Below are 21,864 nucleotides of genomic sequence, written 5' to 3'. Positions count from 1 at the left end.
GCTGGGCCGGGCCCCGCGTGGCTAATGGTGGGTTCTCCCGCAGCAGCGCGGGAGGAGGGGGCGGGCGACCCTGCCCTAGGCCTGCCCAACCCTGGGACTCGGGCCCCCCGCAAAGGCAGCCACAGAGCTCCCAGCTGGAGCGCGTGGCTGTGTGACCCTGGACAGGTCCCTAGGCCTCTCTGGGCCTGGCTGCCCCCAAAGCCTCAACTCCCAGCAACTGGATTGGTGGGGAAGAAAAACCAACCTGGGGCAGCAGCGGGCCTTTCATTCCTGTATTTATTGGGCACCTACTGTGTGCCAGGCTTGGGTATCACGGACCCAGACGGAGCCCCTCTCGACCCTCGTGGAGCTCACAGAGCCATGGGGAAGGTTTGGAAAATACGTCAAGACCATTGCAGAGAACACCAAGTGGTAGGAAGAAAAATCTAGCAAGGGTTGGTGACAGACAGAGACGGGGCTGCTTGGCCCAGGAGAGGAGGGGAGGCCTCTCTGAGGAGGTGACATTTGAGCCGAGGAGGGCTTGACAGCAAGAGCCCATGTTGGGAGGTGGCTGTCGGGGAGGGGCGGGTGCTCCAGGCAGAGGGAATCCCGGTGGCAAAGCCTGGAGGCGGCACTGTACCCATCCCAGGGCAAGCTCTCAGCCTATAATTCGGAGGGCCATGGTGTGTATATCAACCAGGTAGCCCAGTGATAATAGCAATGGCAGGCCGGGCGCGGGGGCTCACTCCTGTAATCCCAGCACTTTGGGAGGCCGAGGCAGGTGGATCGTTTGAGGTCAAGAGTTCAAGACCAGCCTGGCCAACATGGTGAAACCCCATCTCTACTAAAAATACAAAAATTAGCCAGGCGTGGTGGCACGCACCTGTAATCCCAGCTACTCGGGAGGCTGAGGCAGGAGAATGGCTTGAGCCTGGGAGGTGGAGGTTGCAGTAAGCCGAGATCTCGCCACTGTACTCCAGTCTGGGCGACAGAGTAAGACTCTGTCTCAAAAAAAAAAAAAAAAAAAAAAAAAAAAAAATATATATATATATATATATATATATATATATTTATATAAATGGCAGCAGAGGCTGTCATCAAGGGCCACTCTGGGTTTGGTGACAGTACCATGCCCCTTTTCCAGATGAGCAAACGGAGGCCCACAGGGGTTAAAAGGTCTCACTGCAAACCAGAAACTGGCCAAGGAAGATTCAGATTGAGGTCAATAATATAGCAAGACCCCATCTCTACAAAATCTGAAAAAAGGAGCCAGGCGTGGTGGTGCACGATTGTGGTCTCAGCTACTTGGGAGGTTGAGGTGGGAGGATTTTGCTCGAGGCTTGCAGGGAGCCGTGATCATGTCATTGCACTCCAGCCTGGGCGACGGAGTGAGACCTTGTCTTAAAACAATAACAAAAAACAAAATGCTGTGCCGGGTGAGATGGCTCACGCCTGTAATCCCAGCACTTCAGGTGGCTGAGGCAGGAGGATCCCTTGAGGCCAGGAGTTCGAGACCAGCCTGGGTAACATGGTGAAACCCCATCTACTAAAAATACAAAAATGAGCCGGGCATGGTGGTGTGCACCTGTAGTCCCAGCTACTCGGGAGGCTGAGGCAGGAGAATCACTTGAACCCGGGAGGTGGAGGTTGCAGTGAACAGAAATGGAGCCACTGCACTCCAGCCTGGCCGACAGAGCGAGACTGTCTTAAAAAAAAAAACAAGCAAACGTTAAAAAGAAGATTCAGATTGGGCCATGCGGCCAGGGGTTTGTTCAACCCCCATCTGTGCTGTGCCTTCCAGGGGGACCAGGCTGGGCGAGTTTGGGGCCCAGCAATGAGCTCTCCAGGGAAGGAGGGAGGGTGGAGATGGAGACGGAAGTCCATGGCGCTCCTAGGAGGGTGAACCCCCAACTTGGTACAGAGGGGTTACACGTGGTGTGGGTGATGGGGTTGCTGCAATGACCAGAAGGCCCTAGGGGCTTAAAAATGGGGTTTGTCTGTGGTGCCAGCCCCAGCTCTGCTTCCGCACCCCAAATTGTCCCCGCTGGGCCGCACACACTCCCACACAATAATAACGGTCGGGGCCTTTTCATCTATCGAGCTATTTGATCGTGTGATGACTCAATGAGACGTTTCTATAATTATCCCACTGTACAGGATCACAGTGACGCAGCGGCAGAGGTGGGGTTTGAACCCAGGCTTGCACATCAGTGACACTGGGTCTCACAGCCTCTGGAGTTAGTGTGATCTCTGCGATCTCAGCTGACCCCTACGGGTTGTGTTAGCGCTGGGCAGGTTAGCAGGGGACCTGGCATCGCGTCCGTCATGCTGGGTGACCTTGGTGAGGCTCTATCCCTCTATGGGCTTGTCCACTTACTCTCCCAATAAATACAGTGTAGCCGGTGGTGTGTTGGGGCCTGGGCAGACCGTACACACAGGAGGGAGCAGATAGTATGTGTTCCCAGAGCCACGAGGCCTCGGAAGACTGAGGGAAGCTGAGCAGGTAGGAGGAGGGGAGCTACTCTAGCCAGGCTGGCCTCTCTAGGATGTGATGTTTGATCTGAAAGAAAGAGAAAGGCTGGCCGTGGTTCAGGCAGAGGGAACAACCAATGCAGTGCAGAGGTCTTGAGGCTGGACTCTGGTTTGAGGAAGAGGGAGAAGGCCTGTGTGGCTGGAACAGAGGGGGAGAAGTGGGAGGAGGTGAGAGGAGGGAGGCGATGGAAGTCAGATCACATAGACAGAGGCAGGGAGTTTGGATTTTATGTTGAGGGCAATAGGGAGCTATGGAAGGTTCTTGAGCAAGGGAGGGATGGACTCTGATTCACTTTTTTTTTTTTTTTGGGGTAGGGGAAGGATAGAGTTTTGCTCTTCTTGCCCAGCCTGGAGTGCAATGGCACGGTCTCAGCTCACTGCAACCTCCGCCTCCCGGGTTCAATCAATTCTCCTGTCTCAGCCTCCCAAGCAGCTACAGGCGCCCGCCACCACACCCAGCTAATTTTTTTATTTTTATTTTTATTTTTTTTGAGACGTGTTTTTGCTCTTGTTGCCCAGGCTGGAGTGCAATGGTGCGATCTCAGCTCACTGCAACCTCTGCCTCCCGGGTTCAAGCAATTCTCCTGCCTCAGCCTCCCAAGTAGCTGGGATTACAGGCATGCGCCACCACCCTGGCTAATTTTGTATTTTTAGTAGAGACAGGGTTTCTCCATGTTGGTCAGGCTGGTCTTGAACTCCCGATCTCAGGTGATCTGCCCGCCTCGGCCTTCCAAAGTGCTGGGATTACAGGCATGAGCCACTGCGCCCGGCCTTAATTTTTATATTTTTAGTAGAGACAGGGTTTCACCATGTTGGCCAGGCTGGTCTCGAACCTCTGGCCTCAGGTAGTCCCTCCACCTTGGCCTCCCAAAGTGCTGGAATTACAGGCGTGAGCCACCACGCCCAGCCCTGATTCACATTTCAATGGATCATCAAGGATGTGGGTGCAATGGAGAATGCATAGCATAGATGTGGAGCGTGAGGGGAGAGTGGGAGAGAAGGACCCTTTAGGACATAGTGGGGGCTGGACACAGTGTTTCACACCTGTAATCCCAGCACTCCGTGAAGCTGAGGGAAGAGGAGTGCTTGAGCCCAGGAGTTGAAGACCAGTCTGGGCAACATAGTGAGACCCTGTCTCTACAAAAAAAATTTTTAAAAATTAGCTGAGTGTGGTGGTACACACCTGTGATTCCAGCTACGCCGGAGGCTGAGGCAGGAAGATGGCTTCAGCCCAGCGAGGTCAAGGCTGCAGTGAGCTATGATGGTGGCACTGCACTCCAGACTGGGTGACAGAGTGAGACCTTGTCTCAAATAATAATAAGGACAAAATAAATGTTGGGAGTACAAATAGCTACCCTTTATGGAGCATTTACTATGCATTATTATTATTGTTATTGTTATTATTATTTTTTTGAGACAGAGTCTCGCTCTGTCCCCCAGGCTGGAGTGCAGTGGTGTGATCTCAGCTCACTGCAACCTCCGCCTTCTGGGTTCCAAGGATTCTCCTGCCTCAGCTTCCTGAGTAGCTGGGATTACAGGCGTGTGCCACCTCGCTCGACTAATTTTTCTATTTTTAGTATAGATGGGGTTTCCCCACGTTGACCAGGCTGGTCTCGAACTCCTGACCTCAGTTGATCCACCCATCTTGGCCCAACTAAGTGCTGGGATCACAGGCGTGAGCTACTGCACCCGGCCTACTATGCATTATTGTAAGTACTTTATAGGCCTTATTCGAAGATTCTGTTATCAATCTTGTGTTCCAGACAAGGAAACCCAAGCAGAGTAAACGTGCCTGGCACTGAGCCGTTGTCACTCTGGGACTTCTCCCCCAGCCGCCCAGTTCTTACTCAGGGAGAGGCTGGAGTTCCTGAGCCGCTCAGCCAATCCTAGTGCCTCCTGCCACGGGCTCCCAGGCCCTGACTCCTGCTAGTCAGAGCCCACTGTGACTTCAGGACCCATACGAAAGTAGGCACAGGGGCCTTCTAACCCTAGGGGGTATCTACCTCCCCGACACTTCACAGCTGGGGGATGTTCACAGATCCACACAGCAAAGCTAGGGGTCAGAGCCCAAGGCTCACTCTGTCACAGGAAAGGGCTTAAGGCTGCCCCATCTTTCTTCTGTCCACTTAGGGTTAGGGTAATCTAAAGGCACTGCTCAAATGAGGCAACTCCTATGCATTCTGCAAAACCCTAGCTTAAATACCGAAACCCAACATCTTTTTGTTTTGTTTTGTTTTTGTTTTTGAGACACAGTCTCACTCTGTTGTCCAGGCTAGAGTGCAGTGGCGTGATCTCGGCTCACTGCAACCTCCGGGTCCCAGGTTCAAGCAATTCTCCTGCCTCAGTCTCCTGAGTAGCTGGGACTACAGGAGCGTGCCACCATGCCCAGCTAATTTTTGTATTTTTAGTAAAGACGGGGTTTCACTATGTTGGCCAGGCTGGTCTCGAACTCCTGGCCTCAGGTGATCCGCCTGCCTCGGCCTCCTAAAGTGCTGGGATTACGGGCGTGAGCCACCACGCCCTGCCCCAACATCTATTAAATACTACCACCCAACATCTAGAAAGCTATCGCAACTTCCCAATGGGGGCGCTAAATCCTGGCTGAGCCTGCCCCCACTCCCACCCCCAGCTCTGATCCTAACCCCAACCCTGACCACAGGGGTTCTGAGAGAGCTGGGCTGTCTCCCCCTCCTCCCAAACTTGGGAGCCCCTCCTTGAGTTTCCACCAAGGTCAGCCCTGGCTGCTCCCAGGCAGAACAGCACGGAGTATGGGTTTCATGAATGAGTTTTGTCCAGCAATCTCACTGTGCATGTGGGTAAACTGAGGCTCAAAGAGAGGCCCTGGAGGTTCTAGGGAGATGGCTCCTCATGTTCCTGGGTGGAAGGAAATGTGTGTGTGATTTTTCCGGGGGGCACACCGCCAAGCGTGGCGGGGAGCTGAGGCTCAGAGGTCACCCGCGAGCCCGGGGCCAGCGGGAGGGGACAGGCCTGGCTGGTGGCCCGGCAGCTCGGCTGGAGGGGGCGGTAGGCAGAGGTTGGCGGTGTCGGAAGCCAAAGGCTTGGCCTCCCCGAGGGAGCCGCTTTCCCGGCCCGGGTCGGATCAATGGGCTGTAATTATACCGCGCCGGGCCGGGAGCCGGCGGGGAGGGAGCGGGAGCTGGCGGGAGGGAGGCGGCGGGCGGGAGAGCGCGGGCCGGAGAGGTACCCACGTTACTTTGATTGACAGCCTGGGCGGGCGCCGCGCGGGAGCTTCTGGGAATCGTAGTCTTTTTCTGAAAACCCGTGCTCTCCTCCAGCTTACACGCTCGGGGAAACTGAGGCACAAGGCCCAGCACCACCCCCCTCCACCCCTGACTACCTATAGGCCCATCCCCCCCCCATCTGGGGGTAAAACTGAGACCGTTCCTGGAACCCCCAGGCTCGGGTAAGAGCTTCAGCTCTTCGCCGGGCGTCCAGCGTGACTTAACTACTCTTTGCTTCAGTTTACCTATCTGTGAAATAGTGAGAAAGATGCAACCTCTGCTCCGCCAGCTAGCTGGTAGCATATTGCACAAGGGTCCCTTGTTTTTAAGGGGAGATAGGCCAGGCTTGGGGGTGAGTCGCTTTCCCCTGCTTCTGGATAATAATGGAGCCTTAGCCCCCCCGCTTCCTCCAATCCGGTCGAGCTCGGGCGTCCACTAGGGTCTCAGATTCTCCTAGGGAGGGGGGCCACACTCGCCAAACCCCGCCGGGAGCGCCGAGCTGCCTTCCGATTGGCCCTACTGATCCCAGTGCCTCCTGCCATTGGTTGCTGGTCTCCTAATCCCCATTGGCCAGTTTCCTATGTGACGTCACTGACCCATGTGGGAGCGTCGCGAGCGGATTGGCTGGCGCCCCCAGCCAACCACCGCGGAGAAAGGAATTTCCACAGTAGCTGGGGCGGCCAGGCTGATTTAAGGTGGTCTGAGCAATCCGGGGTCCCAGCGCAGCTTCTCAGCTTTTTCCCTTTTTTTTTTTTTCCGTAAACCCACATCCACAACATAAAACCCTAGCCAGGAACCAGGGGCTGAGCCTCTCTGTAGTGGGAAGGGGGAGATCGGCGGCTGAGCTCCTTTTCCCCTCTGGCAGCTTCTTCCCTGATGGTGCAGCTGGGGAAACTGAGGCGCAAAGAGGGGGTCCGTGAAGTCCCGCGTGGCAAATGAAGTCGCTGGGGACTCTACCCACGTTGGAACACGCCTGGCAGGTTGCTTCCCTGCTTCCTGCTCTGGCCGGATGTGGTATTTTGGGGAGTTATGGAGTCACAGGCGGCCAAGGGTTCCCCAGTATGCACACAGTTGCTGGCAGCAGAATCTCCCCAAATTCCACCCGCTGCTCCCAAAGTTCGGGATGTTGCTGCCCAGAGCAAAAACTCCTCCTTCCTGGCGGATCACACACTAAGGGATGGGGTGTGTTCCTGTGTGCGTGTGTGGTCTTGTGGCTTCTCGGGCAATCCACAAATCTGTATTTACCCTCCCCGGTGCAGTGTGCCTGTTAGAGGGATCTGAAGACTGCTGGGTAAAGATCCCCTGCTCTAGGAAGCCTCAGCTCACTCACCGGGCAATGCCCCTGTTCCTCGCCCGGCTGCCTTCATCCTTAGCTCGCTCCTGTGCTGACACTGACCCTATGTGACCCTGGGAGGGTACGTGTCCCTGTACCTCTGTCCCCACCAGATGCTCTGGGAGCCCCTCCCTGGAAGGCCTGGGGCTGGGTCTTCTCTAGGCATCCAGCCTCTTGCAGCATGTGGAGGTGTTCGTAGACTAAATATCCATTTATCCACCAACACCAAGCAGTTTATATCCAGTGTGTGTGTGTGTGTGTGTGTGTGTGTGTGTGTGTGTGTGTGTGTGTGTACGCGTATGGAGAAGACAGGAGGCGAAGAAGACAGGAGGCTGGGGGAGATGGCTTTTGCAGGAGACAGTTTTTGGGTTGGGCCTTGAAAAAAATGGACTTTCTCCAGGCATAAAAGGAGGGGGAGGGAATTCCAGGAAGAGATAACAAGCAGGGAAAGGCTCAGAGGTGGGAAAGAAAGGGCACAAATTAGGTGATCTGGCCAGGGTGGCTGGAGGGGGTTGGGGGTGTGGTGTGATCTGGTGGAGGAAGGTGAAGCTGGCTGGGGCAGGGTTGCAGAGGTTCCAGTGCTAGGCTGAAGAGCTGGAAATTTATCCCTAGGGCAATAGGGAGCCAGGGGAGGGTTTGAGGGAAGGAGGGCCAGGCTCCAATTGAAGATCACCAAAAACAAAGGCTGCTCAGAGGGAGGAGGTGGCTGTGGTCCAGATGGGAGAGAGGACAAAGGCCTGGTCAGGGTGGGGGCTGCTGGGGTGGGGAGAACAGAGGAGGGTTGCAGGCCAGGTGTTGGGAATAGAGGGCTAGGGTGATGCTCTGGTTTGGAGTATCTGGGGGATGTGTGTGGGAACCCTGATAGGAGCAGGGGGTAAGAGTCTGAGATCTGGGGGACCTCTAGGGGAGATGCCCAGTTGGTGGCTGGACCCACAGGGCTGGGTCTCAGAGTAGGAACCGGAGGTGGTGCCAGAGCTTGCAGCCATCCTCATGAGGCGGTCACTGAAGCCTGGAGGGAGAGGCGGTGTCTCAGAGCCCTGGAAGCCAGAGGTGTGGGTCAAGTTGACATTCAAGTGACCGGACTAAGGAAGGACAGAGACCTATGTTTGTTATTTTACTTTTTGTAGAGACAGGGGGAGGGGGGGCGGGTCTCGCTATGTTGCCCAGGCTGGTCTCAAACTCCTGGCCTCTTTGGCCTCCCAAAGTGCTGGGATTACAAGTTTGAGCCACCACACCTGTGCTTAGAGGGAAGAGGGCCGCCTGGACAGGAGAGCCCCGCAGAGGGAGGTGAGGCTGCTCTGAGCAAGCATTGTGATGGAGGTCAAGAAGGAGCCATTGGGTTTCCAGAGCCAGGGGCTTAGGCCGAAGAAGGAAGATCTGGAGGGGCGCGGTGGCTAACACCTATAATCCTAGCACTTGGGAGGCCGAAGCGGGCAGATCGCCTGCCAGGAGATTGAGACCAGCCTGGCCAACATGGTGAAACCATGTCTCTACTAAAAATACAAAAATTAGCTGGGCGCGGTGGCTCACGCCTGTAATCCCAGCACTTTGGGAGGCTGAGGCGGGCGGATCACGAGGTCAGGAGATTGAGACCATCCTGACTAACATGGTGAAACCCCGTCTTTACTAAAAATACAAAAAATTAGCTGGGCGTGGTGGTGGGCGCCTGTAATCCCAGCTACTTGGGAGGCTGAGGCAGGAGAATGGCGTGAACCCGGGAGGCAGAGCTTGCAGTGAGCTGAGATGGCACCACTGCACTCCAGCCTGGGCGACAGAGTGAGACTCTGTTAAAAAAAAACAATTAGCCAGGCTTGGTGCCTGTCTGTAATCCCAGCTGCTCGAGAAGCTGAGGCGGGAGAATCACTTGAACCTGGGAGGCGGAGGTTGCAGTGAGCCGAGATCGCGCCACTGCACTCCAGCCTGGACGACAGAGCATGACTCCGTCAAAAAAAAAAAAAAAAACAACAAAAAAAAACAACCAACAAGAAGGAAGATGTGGGGTGGACAGTTGCAGACAATGAGGACAGAGGCTACCATGTATGCTCAAGGTCCAGGCAGGGGAGATGTTGGCCTCCCAGGGGCAGTGAAACACCTGCCGGCAAGGGTTTGGAATCAGCGCTTCACAGACCCCCAAGAACCTGGAATCACGGACTCTTGGCAGCGTAGAATGATGGCGCTCCCTGTTTGTGAGAATTTCCAAGCAGGGAGTGTGGCCGGTGGTTTCTGGCTTTAGGCTGGTTATTGAGCACTTACTGTGTGCCAGGCCCCGCAGAGACCTAGACAGGCTCAGTCCCTCCACAGCCTTCTTCGTGGTGAGGGAGACAAACAAGGACGCGAACAACCTCCGAGTAAACATACTCACATCCAAAACACGCTGTGGGCTGGGCACGGTGGCTCAAGCCTGTAATCGCAGCACTTTGGGAGGCCAAGGAGGGTGGATCATCTGAGGTCAGGAGTTTGCGACCAGCCTGGCCAACATAGCGAAAGCCGGTCTCTATTAAAAAACATAAAAATTAGCCAGGCGTGGTGGTGGGCACCTGTAATCCCAGCTATTCGGGAGGCTGAGGCAGGAGAATCACCTGAACCCAGAAGGCGGAGGTTGCAGCAGTGAGCCGAGATCACGCCACTGCACTCCAGCGACAGAATGAGACTCCGTCTCAAAACAAACAAAAACAAAAAAACCGAAGGCCAGGCATGGTAGCTCACGCCTGTAATCCCAGCACTTTGAGAGGCCGAGGCAGGTGGATCACCTGAGGTCAGGAATTCAAGACCAGCCCGGCCAACATGGTGAATCCGTCTCTACTAATAATACAAAAAAATTAGCCGGGCATGGCGGCGGGAGCCTGTAATACCAGCTACTCCAGAGGCCGAGGCAGGAGAATCACTTGAACCTGGGAGGCATAGGTTGCAGCAGTGAGCCGAGATCGCGCCACTGCACTCCAGCCTGGGCAGCAGAGCAAGACTCCATCTCAAAAACAAAAACAAAAACAAACAAAAAGCCACACACTATGATAGGAGCCGCGAAGAGAGGGAGAATAGGATGGAGAGTGTGAAAATAACGGGGTGGGCAGAAGCTGTTGAAATGGGTGGCTAGGAGGGGCCGTTCTGAGGAGGTAGCTTTTGAGCTGAGACTTGAATGATAAGAAGCAAGGGAAAAGCATTCCAGGTACAGGGAACAGAAAGTGCAATGGCCCTGAGGCTGGACTGTGCCTGGTGTGAGGCCAGTGTGACTTGGGCAGAGTGAGTGAGGGCGAAAATGACCGGAGTTGAGATCATGAAGCTGGCTGGCCGGTTGCAGTGGCTCATGCCTGTAATCTCAGTGCTTTGGGAGGCCGAGGTGGGAGGATCGATTGAGGCCGGGAATGCAAGACCAGCCTGGGCAACACAGCGAGACCTTGTCTCTATAAACAATAAACAAAACATAAAGAGATGATGAAGGGGAAAAGGGGAAGAGTTTTGTGCAGAGCCTTGTGGGAAGAGAGACGAGTTTGGATTTATTTTGAGGGCAATAGGGAGCCATTGAGTACTACACACACACACACACACACACACACACACACACCTGTATCTTTATCCCAGGCTGTGTCTCTTTTCCTCCCTTCCCAGAGCTGCCCAACCTCATCGTTCAGGTCTCATCTCCAAGGCTACCCTCCCCCAAGAGTCCTCTCCCAGACACCCCAGATAAGCAGGTTTGCTCTTGTTCATCTCTATCACTGCCCTCTAAACTCTTCCTCTGTCTATACAAATAGTCCCATAATTACCAAGCTGTGAACCTGCCTAGCCTGTCACTCACATCCCACAAACTCAGAGAGGGCAGGGAATCTGTCTCCCTTATCCACCCTTATAATCCCTGTGCCTGGAAGGATGCCTGTAAATATCTGTGGGCTGGAAAACAATGGCTTTAAATTTGATAAGGGCTTTTTTTTTTTTTTTTTTGAGACAAGGTCCTGCTCTGTCACCCAGGCTGGAGTGCAGTGATGTGATCTTAACTCATTGCAGCCTTGACCTCCTGGGGCTCAGGTATCTCCCTCCTCAGCCCCCCAAGTAGCCGGGACCACAGGTGTGCATCACCATGCCTGGCTAATTATTTTTGTATTTTTTGTAGAGATACAAAAAACACAAAAATGTTTTTTTGTATTGTCGCGGTGTTGTCCACACTGGTCTTGAACTCCTGGGCTCAAGCGACCCTCCCTCCTCAGCTTCCCAAAGTGCTGGGGCTACAGGCGTGACCCACCACCCCTGGCCCATTGATAAGGGCTCTTGTGGCCTTTTGTAAGGGTACAAAATGGGTTTTTGTAACCCTAACCCTTAGGTACCGTTAGGTACTCGATCACCTAAGGACACAGGTCCAAGGGTCATCAAGGGGCATGGATTGTTTCTGTTTTGTTCCCAGCTGTGCCCCAGTGTCTACAGCAGTGTGTGGTCCACCGTATGCACTTAGTACATGTTTGTTGATTGACTTCACGAACCTCTCCTGAGGTTTCTCCAAAGAGAATAAGAACTTCCCACTCCCTGGGTGGGCCTGAAGGATGCTGGCTGGATGTCTGTGGTCTCTGGTCGGGGCTGGAGCCTTTGCCGTGGGAGAGACTTGAGTCTGATGGCAGAGCTGTGGTTCTTCCAGTTCTGAGTGGGACATGGCTCCTGCCTTCAAGAAACCCAGTCTGAGAGGGGAGACAGCCCAGTCTACTGGTGATGGCAGTAGGAACACAATTCCCATCTGTGGAAGTTTGCTCTGTGTAGGGAGAGGCTGACAGCGTTCATGCACCATCTCATTTAAGTGTAGTGCCCAGTGCGGTGGCTCCCGCCCGTAATCCCAGCACTTTGGAAGGCCGAAGAGAGAGGCTTGAGTCCAGGAGTTCAAGACCAGCCTGGGCAACATAGTGAGACGCCCCCCCTACTCCATCTCTGCAAAAAATTAAAAAATTAGCCGGGCGTGGTGGTGCACACCTGTAGTCCCAGCTACTGGAGAAGCTGAGGGGGAAGGATCGCTTGAGCCCAGGAGTTCGAGGCTGCAGTGAGCCATGATTGCCCCACTGTACTCCAGCCTGGGCAACACAGCGAGATCCTATCTCTGCAAAAAATTAAACCCTAAAGATAGCGCACCACCCCTGACCTTTTGCAGAGACTACTGAGGCCCCCAGAGGGCGAGGGCCCGGCATGATCTGGGAAGCAGTGTTTGCTGTGAGATTCCCTTTCTGGCAGGATTCCCTGCCAGCGCTTGGCAAGGCTGCGTCCTGCTGACCCTTAAATCTCAACCCAATGTCACTTGCTCAGAAAAGCCATTTCCGACTCCAGACTGGTCCCCGCTCCCCGCAAGCCCCCCCCCCCCCCCCGCTCCCACGGTGGGTAACACGGTGTGAATTTCTTCACTGGTTTTTCTTCTCCCGCCCCTCCGGGAGGGGGTGGGGACCCTGTTTTAAGGCACTGGGCGCCTCCCCATCCGGCCTCAGTTTCCCCAACGGCCCAGGGACTGAAGGAAGGGGGCGGGTGCCCGGGGGCCGGGGGGGTCGCGGGCGCGGGGAGGGGCGGTGCGCGGGGGTGGGCGCGGGGCGGGCCGCGGGCGCGTGGGGGCGGCGGCGCCACCTTAAGGCGGCTCAGCCCGCGGCTCCCGGCCGAGCCCCGCCGGAGGGAGGCGGCTCCGCGCGGGGCCCGCCGCCCGCGCCGCCGCCACCGAAACCCGGCCGCGGCGCGCCCGACCTTCTGCGCCGGCTGCCGCGGCCGCCCTCGCCGCGCTCCCGCCGCGGCCGCTGCCCCTGCCCGCCCCGCTCGCCCCGCGCACCCCAACGCGGGGAGGGCCTCCCACGACCCCGGGCGCGCGCGCTTGGGGGCGCGCCAGGGACTCCAGGGTCCCTTGCCCCGCGCCGCTTCTCCCTCCTCCCTCTTTCTTCGGGCAGCCTCCCCACCACCCCACTTCAGCCTCCCCCACTCTTGCCGCCTCCATATCATCAAGCTCTGGTGGCGCTTGGGGGGCTTTTCGGATCGGCAGGATGTACCCCCAGGGAAGGCACCCGGTGAGTGGGGACTGCGGGGAGGGGGCCCCCAGTGTCCGGGAACTCAGACCCTGACGTTTCCCCCAAACCCCCCCAGACCCCGCTCCAGTCCGGCCAGCCCTTCAAGTTCTCGATCTTGGAGATCTGCGACCGCATCAAAGAAGAATTCCAGTTTCTTCAGGCTCAATACCACAGGTGAGGGGGGCCGCCCCAGGGGCCGCGGGAGTTCACCTGGGCGCCGGGGCGGAGCGAGGCCTCCGGGGTATAGGGCGGGGAGGAGGGGCTCCCGGTTGGGCGGGGGGCGCGAGAAAGGCCTCCAGGTGGAAGCGCAGGTGCAGAGGGGTCTGGGGACAGTCAGAGCTGGGGCATTTGGAGCCCAGGAAGGGGCGGGGAGGGACTGGGACAGGAGGTGGGGGGAGGTCTGTAAGGAAGTCGGGAGGGGGAGATCCAGCCTCTCACTTTGGAAGCCGGCCCACATGGGGCGGGTGGGAGCCCCTTGCCCTCTCTCTTCTTCTCAGCCTCAAGCTAGAATGTGAGAAGCTGGCCAGCGAGAAGACGGAAATGCAGCGACATTATGTCATGGTGAGGGCACTTATGATGCCAGGGTGAGGGGAGAGGCGGGCAGGGCTTTGAGTCACGGTGGACTCTGGGGTAGGTCCCTGCCCCACTCCGAACCTCATCTTCCCTGTCTGTACACTGGGCAGGTTGGGATTTCAGGCTCTCTAGGAGGGTCCTCCCAGCTCTGGGAATGGGGAGACAGGGAGGACCCCTCGCCTGATGGGAGAGTTTGTCGGGCCAGGGCCTCTGGACACTTCCTACCTGCCCTGCCTCTCTGGGGAGAGTAGAGGGGGCCCTTCCAGGCAGAGCCCCCACTTCCTCCTCTGGGACCCCGTGGAGCTGGGGGGGCTCTGCTTCCTGCTGTGATCCCCTGAACCTGGGGACTCTTGGAAGACCCTGGCATCACCTGTCTGGAGGAGGGCACCCATCTCCACCCTAGACGTTCTTACTTGGTTTTTCCTTTGCAGTATTATGAGATGTCGTACGGGCTCAACATTGAAATGCATAAGCAGGTAACTGGGTTGGGGTTACGCGTGTTCAGGAGGGAGGGTGGGGGTCTGGAAGCCCTGAGAAGGACCCAGAGTGGGCAGCCGGGGCCAGAGCAGACCTAGGGAACACGGGTCTCATCCTGAAATCTCCGCAGAGGTCACAGAGGGCCCATCTGGGACCAGGAAGACAGATTTCAGCCTCATGGAAGGAAAATGAGTCCCACCTTCTGAAGACAGTATCTAGCAGTTGGAGCATCCAGCAGAGATGCAGGCAGTGGGCAGGGGCCACCAGGCATCCCCATCAAGGAGGGCACATAGCAGAGGCAGGGCAGCCAGGCCAGGGAGGCTGTGGAAGTGACTTCTGTCCTAGGAGGGAGCTGGATGGCCACTCTTAGAGGTCCCTTTCAACCCAGAGTCTGAAGTTTTGAGATGGACCCCAGGTTCTGTTGCTGCTTTGAAGCTTCTGAGATTGGTCTCAGTGTGATTGGCTGGAAGGTTCCAAGATTGTTCTCCAGGCCCTGAATTTGATGCCATGGTTCAGACTGTGACCCCACTACTCCAAAATAGACCTCAAAACTCTGTGGCTGTCTTCAGGGCTTTGAGATTGACTCCAGTGTCATAAGGCTCTGAGCCTCTTCTGGAGCTTCTCAGTGTGATCCAAGGTTCTGAGACAGACTTCAGGGTTCTGAAATAGACCTCAGGGTTCTGAGATTGACTTCAAGGTTCAGAGACAGACCTCAGCGTTCTGAGATTGACCTCAGTGTTCTGAGATAGACCTCAAGGTTCTGAGATTGACCTCAGTTTTCTGAGATAGACCTCAAGGTTCTGAGATAGACCTCAGGGTTCTGAGATTGACCTCAGGGTTCTGAGACAGACCTCAAATTTCTGAAATTGACCTCAGGGTTCTGAGATAGACCTCAAGGTCCTGAGATAGACCTCAGGGTTCAGAGATAGACCTCAAGGGTCAGAGATAGACCTCAGGGTTCTGAGATTGTCCTATCTGTGTACTGAGATGTGTTAAAAGGTTCTGAGGTTGTTCCTGAACTTGTGATCTCAAGGTTCAGAGATAGACCTCAGGGTTCAGAGATAGACCTCAGGGTTCTGAGATTGACCTCAGGGTTCTGAGATTGACCTCAGGGTTCTGAGATAGACCTCAGGGTTCAGAGATAGACCTCAGGGTTCAGAGATAGACCTCAGGGTTCTGAGATTGACCTCAGGGTTCAGAGATAGACCTCAGGGTTCTGAGATAGACCTCAGGGTTCAGAGATAGACCTCAGGGTTCTGAGATTGACCTCAGGGTTCAGAGATAGACCTCAGGGTTCTGAGATAGACCTCAGGGTTCTGCGATTATCGTATCTATGTGCTGAGATGTGTTAAAAGGTTCTGAGGCTATTCCCGAACTTCTGATCTCAAGGTTCTGAGATAGACCTAAAGATTTTTTTTTTTTTTTAATTTTGAGACAAAGTTTCACTCTTGTTGCCCAGGCTGGAGTGCAATGACCCGATCTTGGCTCACTGCAACCTCTGCCTCCTGAGTGCAAGCGCTTCTCCTGCCTCAGCCTCCCGAGGAGCTGGGATTACAGGCGCCTGCTACCATGCCCGGCTAATATTTTGTATTTTTAGTAGAGACGGGGTTTCTCCATGTTGGCCAGGCTGGTCTTGAACTCCTGACCTCAGGTGATCCACCTGCCTCGGCCTCCCAAAGTGGTGGGATTACAGGAGTGAGCCACCTTGCCCGGCCAATAGACCCAAAGATTCTAAAATTGACTTTAGTGGTCCATGCTTAATCCTGAGATCCTGAGACTGGCCAGTGGTTTCTAAAGGGATGAGAGGGGTCCCAAGCTTCTGAGCTTCATGGGCTCCTAGATTCTATCAGAATATTAGAATCAATGAGCAGAACCTTGTATTGGGACTTCCTGGTGGGTGGGAAGGAGAAGGGGGTGGGCTGGGAGTGTGGGGTGCCTGGGGTTGCCCACCCTGGCATGCTTTCCTGCATGTGTGGGGGTTCTGTTGGTTCTGATGTGGGCAGGAGGGGGCTGGTCTGCTGAAGCATGGCGTGGTCCCATGGGTCCACGCAATAGACCCCCCCTTATGGGGTGCGGAACACCCTAGGATCCCAGTTCCACCCTCCTGGTGGGAATAGGAGACACAGACTTCGCCAGACACACAGCACACCTGTAACTCAGGCAGAGGCAAAGCCCGTGGCCATTGTGTGCCCGCCCCCTTCCCCACCCACACGCCTTCTCGTCTGCTCAGCCTCTTTGGGGCACCTGGGCCCAGACCCTCTCCAGATGAAATCCTTCCCTTGAGTGTGGCGTGCTGAGATCTCCACCTGGAGGCATCCCCAGCTGGTAGATCAGTCCTGGGAAGCGGAGGAGACCAAGAGAGGGGCCTTGCCTGGGACAGACGTGGGCCAAGCCGGGGCTGGAATCTGGGACTCCAGGCGGAGGCCCCTTTCTTTGTTTCAGCTGAGCCCAGCACCTCTGAGTGTCTGCGTCTGAGTTGGGTGTCTGAGCGTCTGCCTCCTGCAAATCCCTGGCGGGTGTGTGTCTGGCGGGTGGTGTATCTGTTACTCGTAGGACCTCAGCCCTGGTCTTCCCAGCTCCAGGCCACCCTGGGCCTCGCTCAGCTGAGCACGCAGCCTGGTGGGGCTCTGAATCCCGCCTCGGCCCATGCCATGCTAGCCTGAGTTCCCTCTGTGCACCTGCGGGCGCCACCTCCCCAACCCTTCGGCTTTGCCAGCACCTGGTCCGCCTGGGAGTCCAGAGCTGGGTTGCAAATCTCTACCCCGCTCCAAGCTTCCTCTCATTGCTTCCTGCCAGGCGGAGATTGTGAAGCGTCTGAGCGGTATCTGCGCTCAGATTATCCCCTTCCTGACCCAGGAGGTGAGTGGGCCTGGGGGTGGGGGGAGGAGGGGAAGGGAGCCGGAAGAAGACCGGAGGGGGTAGGTCTGGGCGAGGACGCCCCAGGCACTGATTCTGCCGCGTAGCCTGCAGCACGGATAGAGACCATTTTCACTGCAGTAGTCCCGCAGCCCTGAGGCCAGGCATCCCGCTGGGGCAGGGGCTGCAGGGATGGAGGGAGGTGTTGGCTGAGGGTGAGGACTGGGGGCTGTTTTCCCCCTTGATGGGAAGCAAGGCATAGAGCTGACCCCCTCAAGCCCTGCAAGTTGGCTGCCTGGGTCTGAATCCTGGCTGTGTGGCCTCAGGCAAGACACTTGTCTCTGTTTTTTCAGTAGCGTAGGTGTGAAGTTGAGATGAGCTCATACACCCAGGGTGCTGAAGATGATGGGTGCGCTTACCCAGCACCCGATGAAAGTTAACCCTACCGTCTTGCTAGAAGGAAACACTGAGGGACAAACACTGGGTGATCCACTCCTAGGAGGTCCCAGGGTCGTCAGGTTCACTGAGACAGAAAGCAGAATGGGGGGTGCCAGGGGTTGGGGAGGGGACGGGGAGTGAGAGTTTCATGGGGACAGAAATTCAGTTTGGGAAGATGGGAAAATTCTGGAGATGGTGCTGGGGATGGCTGCACAACTGTGTGTGTGCTTTATGCTGCTGAGCTGTGCACTTACAAATGGTTAAAATGGGCTGTAATTCGGCCAGGTGCGGTGGCTCCTGCCTGTAATACCAGCATTTTGGGAGGCTGAGGCAGGTGGATCACCAGAGGTCAGGAGTTCGAGACCAGCCTGTCCAACATGGTGAACCCCTGTCTGTGCTAAAACTTAAAAAAAAAAAAATTAGCCAGGCATGGTGGTGTTTGCCTGTAATCCCAGCTACTCAGGAGGCTGAGGCAGGAGAATAGAATTGCTTGAACTCAGGAGGCGGAGGTTGCAGTGAGCAGAGATTGCGCCACTGCACTCCAGCCTGGGCGAGAGAGTTAGACTCCGTCTCAAAAAAAAAAAAAAAAAAAAAAAGTTAGCTCTTCTGAGAGTGCCCCAGGTTCCTTTCAGCCTCAGTACCTTTGCACAGTCCCTGTTTCTTTCTTTTTTCTTTTTCTTTTCTTTTCTTTCTTTTGTGTGTGTGTGTGTGTGTGTGTGTGTGTGTGTGTGTGTGTGTGAGATGGATTCTTGCTCTGTTACCCAGGCTGGAGTGCAGTGGCATGATCTTGGCTCACTGCAACTTTCACCTCTGGGGTTCAAGCGATTCTCATGCCTCAGCCTCCTGAGTAGCTGGGACTACAGGTGTGCACCACCATGCCCAGCTAATTTTTGTATTTTTAGTAGAGACGGGTCTCCCTATGTTGCCCGGGCTGGTCTCGAACCCCCGGACTCAAGCAATCCGCCCGTGTCGGCCTCCGAGTGTTGGGTTTACAGGTGTGAGCCACTGTACCCAGCCTGCACTGTCCCTGTTTCTGTGTGGTACGTTCTCTCTTCAGAGAGACATGAAAGATAGTTCTACTTCAGAGTGGATAAACTGGGAGGACCCTTGATGCCTTGAGGACCAAACCCAGAGGGGAGATGCTCAGTTTGTTCAGATTCCACTGAGTTTGAGATTTCTGGAAGCTTGGGGTGGGGAGAGGTCCTGGGTAGACACAGAACATAAAGAGCATCTGCAGCGGAAGGTGGGGACAAGGTGGTCTGGAGAAAGGCAAGAGCCGCAAGAAGTTTAGGCCGAGCACAGTGCCTCACGCCTGTAATCCCAGCACTTTGGGAGGCCAAGGCGTGCGGATCATGAGGTCAGGAGTTTGAGACCAACCTGGCCAGTATGGTGAAACCTCATTTCTACTAAAAATACAAAAATTAGCTGGGCTAGTCCCAGCTACTCGGGAGGCTGAGGCAGGAGAATTGCTTGAACACGGCGGGTGGAGGTTGCAGTGAGCCGAGATCACACCATTGCACTCCAGCTTGGGGCAACACAGCGAGATTCTGTCTCAAAAAAAAAAAAAGTTTAGGTAAAATGACTGTTGAAAGGAATGAGTAAGGCACACATTTCCAGGAATTAGCAAACTGCAGCTCGAGGGCCAGCTCCAGCCCTCCACTTGTTTTTTCAAATAAAGTTTTATTGACATAGCCACGCCCACTCATGTACATATCATTTCCAGCAGCTTTCCCACTACAGTGACAGAGTTTGGTAGTTGCAACAGAGACCTCTGGCCTGCAGAGGGAAAATATTTTCACTCTCTGGCCCTTTCTAGAAAGTCTTCCAACCCATCCTACACACACCCACACACAGGTGCACCCCCATGGGAGCTCTGTATCCGCATCCTGTTACCTCCTTGGTGGAGACAGCCCAGATATCTGTCTTCAGGAGCCTGTATACACAAGCAGCCTCAGAGTGCATACAATGGAATATACTACTGTTCCACTATCCTACACGGCAGTCACCAGCCCCGTGTGATCATTTACACTTAGGTTAACTATTAATAATATTTAAATCTATTATTTTTTTCCTTAAAAAAATTTTTTTTTTTTTTTTGAGACAGAGTCTTGCTCTGTCGCCCAGGCTGGAGTGCAATGGCACGATCTCAGCTCACTGCAATCTCTGCCTCCTGGGTTCAAGCGATTCTTCCGCCTCAGCCTTCCGAGTAGTTGGGATTACAGGCACCCACCATCATGCCGGCTAGTTTTTGTATTTTTGTAGTTGGAGGTTGGGGCGGGGCGGGGGTGGGGGAGCGGTTTCACCATGTTGGCCAGGCTGGTCTTGAACTCCTGACCTCAGGTAATCCATCCGGCTTGGCCTCCCAAAGTGCTGGGATTACACGCGTGAGCCACCGCACCTGGCCTAAAAAATTTTTTTTTTACAAAAATTAGCTGGGTGTGGTGGCAGGTGCCTGTAATCCCAGCTACTCGGGAGGCTGAGGCAGGAGAATTGCTTGAACCTGGGAGGCGGAGGTTAGCGTGAGCTGAGATCATGCCACTGCATTCCAGCCTGTGCGACAGAGTGAGACTCCTGCTTAAATAAGCATATATATATAATGTAACAGAGAGGGAGTCTCACCATGTTGCCCAGGCTGGTCTCAAACTCCTGGACTCGCGTAATCCTCCCACTCCAGCGTCCTAAAGTACTGGGATTACAGGCATGAGCCACTGCGCCCGACCTGAAATCTATTAAGTTAATTTTATATTTAAATTTATATTTAGGCTGGGCGCAGTGGCTCACACCTGTAATACCAGCACTTTGGGAGGCTGAGGGGGGCAAATCACTTGAGATCAGGAGTTCAAGACCAGCCTGGTCAACATGGTGAAACCCCGTCTCTACTAAAAGTATGAAAATTAGTTGGGTGTGGTGGTGCGCGCCTGTAATCTCACCTACTTGGGAGGCTGAGGCAGGAGAATTGTTTGAACCTGGGAGGCGGAGGTTGCAGTGAGCCAAGAGCATGCCATTGCACTCCAGCCTGGGCAACAGAGTGAGACTACGTCTCAAAAAAGTAAAAATAAAAATAAGCCTATTAAATTTATTTTATATTTAAACTTATATTCACTTAAATTTAATAAAATTAATCATTCTATTCATCAGTTGCACCAGCCACATGTCAAATGCCTGGTGGCCACACACATGGCCAGTGGCTTCTGTGTGGAACAGCAAAAATACAACATTTTCTTTCTTTCTTTTTTTTTGAGACTGAGTCTCGCTCTGTCACCCAGGCGGGAGTGCATGGCACGATCTTGGCTCACTGCAATCTCTAACTCCCGGGTTCAAGTGTTTCTCCTGCCCCAGCCTCCCGAGTAGCTGGGATTACAGGTGCATGCCACCAGGCCTGACTAATTTTTGTATTTTTAGTAGAGATGGGGTTTCACCATCTTTGTCAGGTTGGTCTCGAACTCCTGATCTCGTGATCCACCTGCCTCAGCCTCCCAAAGTGCTGGGATTACAGGTGTGAGTCACCACGCCCGGCCCCTCCCCCCCCCTTTTTTTTTTGGGGGGGGGGACTGGGTCTCACTCTGTCTCCCAGGCTGGAGTGCAGTGGCGCAATCTTGGCTCACTGCAACCTGTGCCTCTTGGGTTCAAGTGATTCTCCTGTGTCAGCCTCACGAGTAGCTGGTATTATAGGCACCCGCCGCCACGTCTGGCTAATTTTTTTTGTATTTTTAGTAGAGATAGGGTTTCACCATGTTGGCCAGGCTGGTCTTGAACTCCTGACCTCAAGTGATCCACCTGCCTTGGCCTCCCAAAGTGCTGTGATTACAGGCATGAGCCGCCGCGCCCGGCTCAGATATAACATTTTCTCGCAGCAGAGTCCCACAGCTCTGAAAGCTGAATATGCTGCCGCCACCCACCACATCATGGAAGAAGCTTAAAATGTTATGCTGAGAGGCCAGACACCAAAGAGAACACAGAGAATGAGCCCACAACGTAGTTGAAAACGGACAAATCCACGCAGGTTTAGGAAGGCGATCGTAGGAGGCAGCATTATACAGAAAAACAAAGAAATTATTGTCATGAAGGTGGAGAAGGGAGGGTGTTCTGTTGGCAGGGAGTGTAGGGGGCCCCTGGAGTCTGGTACTTTCTGTTCCTTAACCTAGGAGGAGGGTCCATGGTGCCGATTTATCACAGTGTTTTTTTTTTTTTCTTGGGGGTAGTTTTACCACCAGGAGACGTCTGTGGTTGTCACAACTGGGGGTGCCCCTGGCATGGAGTGGGTGGAGGTCAGGGATGCTGCTCAGCTCCTTGCAGTGCCTGGAACGGCCCCGCCCCAGAGAACAATCCAGCCCCAAATGTCTTTGATTCTTCGATGCCCCAAAGGAGAGACTGTGATTTGTAATATATATATCTTTTTTCTTGAGACGGAGTCTCGCTCTGT

The 21,864-nt window shown here is 54.8% G+C and overlaps 1 protein-coding gene across 4 annotated transcripts in view; it reads left to right on the top strand.

Moving 5' to 3' along the window:
- The first annotated feature begins 12,697 nt into the window (after positions 1-12,697).
- Positions 12,698-21,864, top strand: part of TLE2 (TLE family member 2, transcriptional corepressor) — a 32,460-nt gene continuing 23,293 nt past the window's right edge. For 2 of the 4 annotated variants that reach the window (XM_024351911.3, XM_054673856.2), the window contains exons 1-5: positions 12,929-13,097; positions 13,174-13,271; positions 13,595-13,658; positions 14,102-14,146; positions 16,944-17,006. In XM_024351911.3, coding sequence (XP_024207679.1) covers positions 13,074-13,097; positions 13,174-13,271; positions 13,595-13,658; positions 14,102-14,146; positions 16,944-17,006 — 294 coding nt within the window. In that variant the 5' untranslated portion in view covers positions 12,929-13,073. Of the gene's footprint in view, positions 13,098-13,173; positions 13,272-13,594; positions 13,659-14,101; positions 14,147-16,943; positions 17,007-21,864 lie in introns of all 4 variants that reach the window. The other 2 variants (XM_024351910.3, XM_016937025.4) reach the window with 2 other exon arrangements.

This window comes from Pan troglodytes, chromosome 20 (genome assembly GCF_028858775.2).
Source record: "Pan troglodytes isolate AG18354 chromosome 20, NHGRI_mPanTro3-v2.0_pri, whole genome shotgun sequence".
Lineage (NCBI taxonomy): Eukaryota > Metazoa > Chordata > Mammalia > Primates > Hominidae > Pan > Pan troglodytes.
The sequence above is the reverse complement of the archived record's forward strand: the minus strand, read 5'-3'. Positions and strand labels throughout refer to the sequence as shown.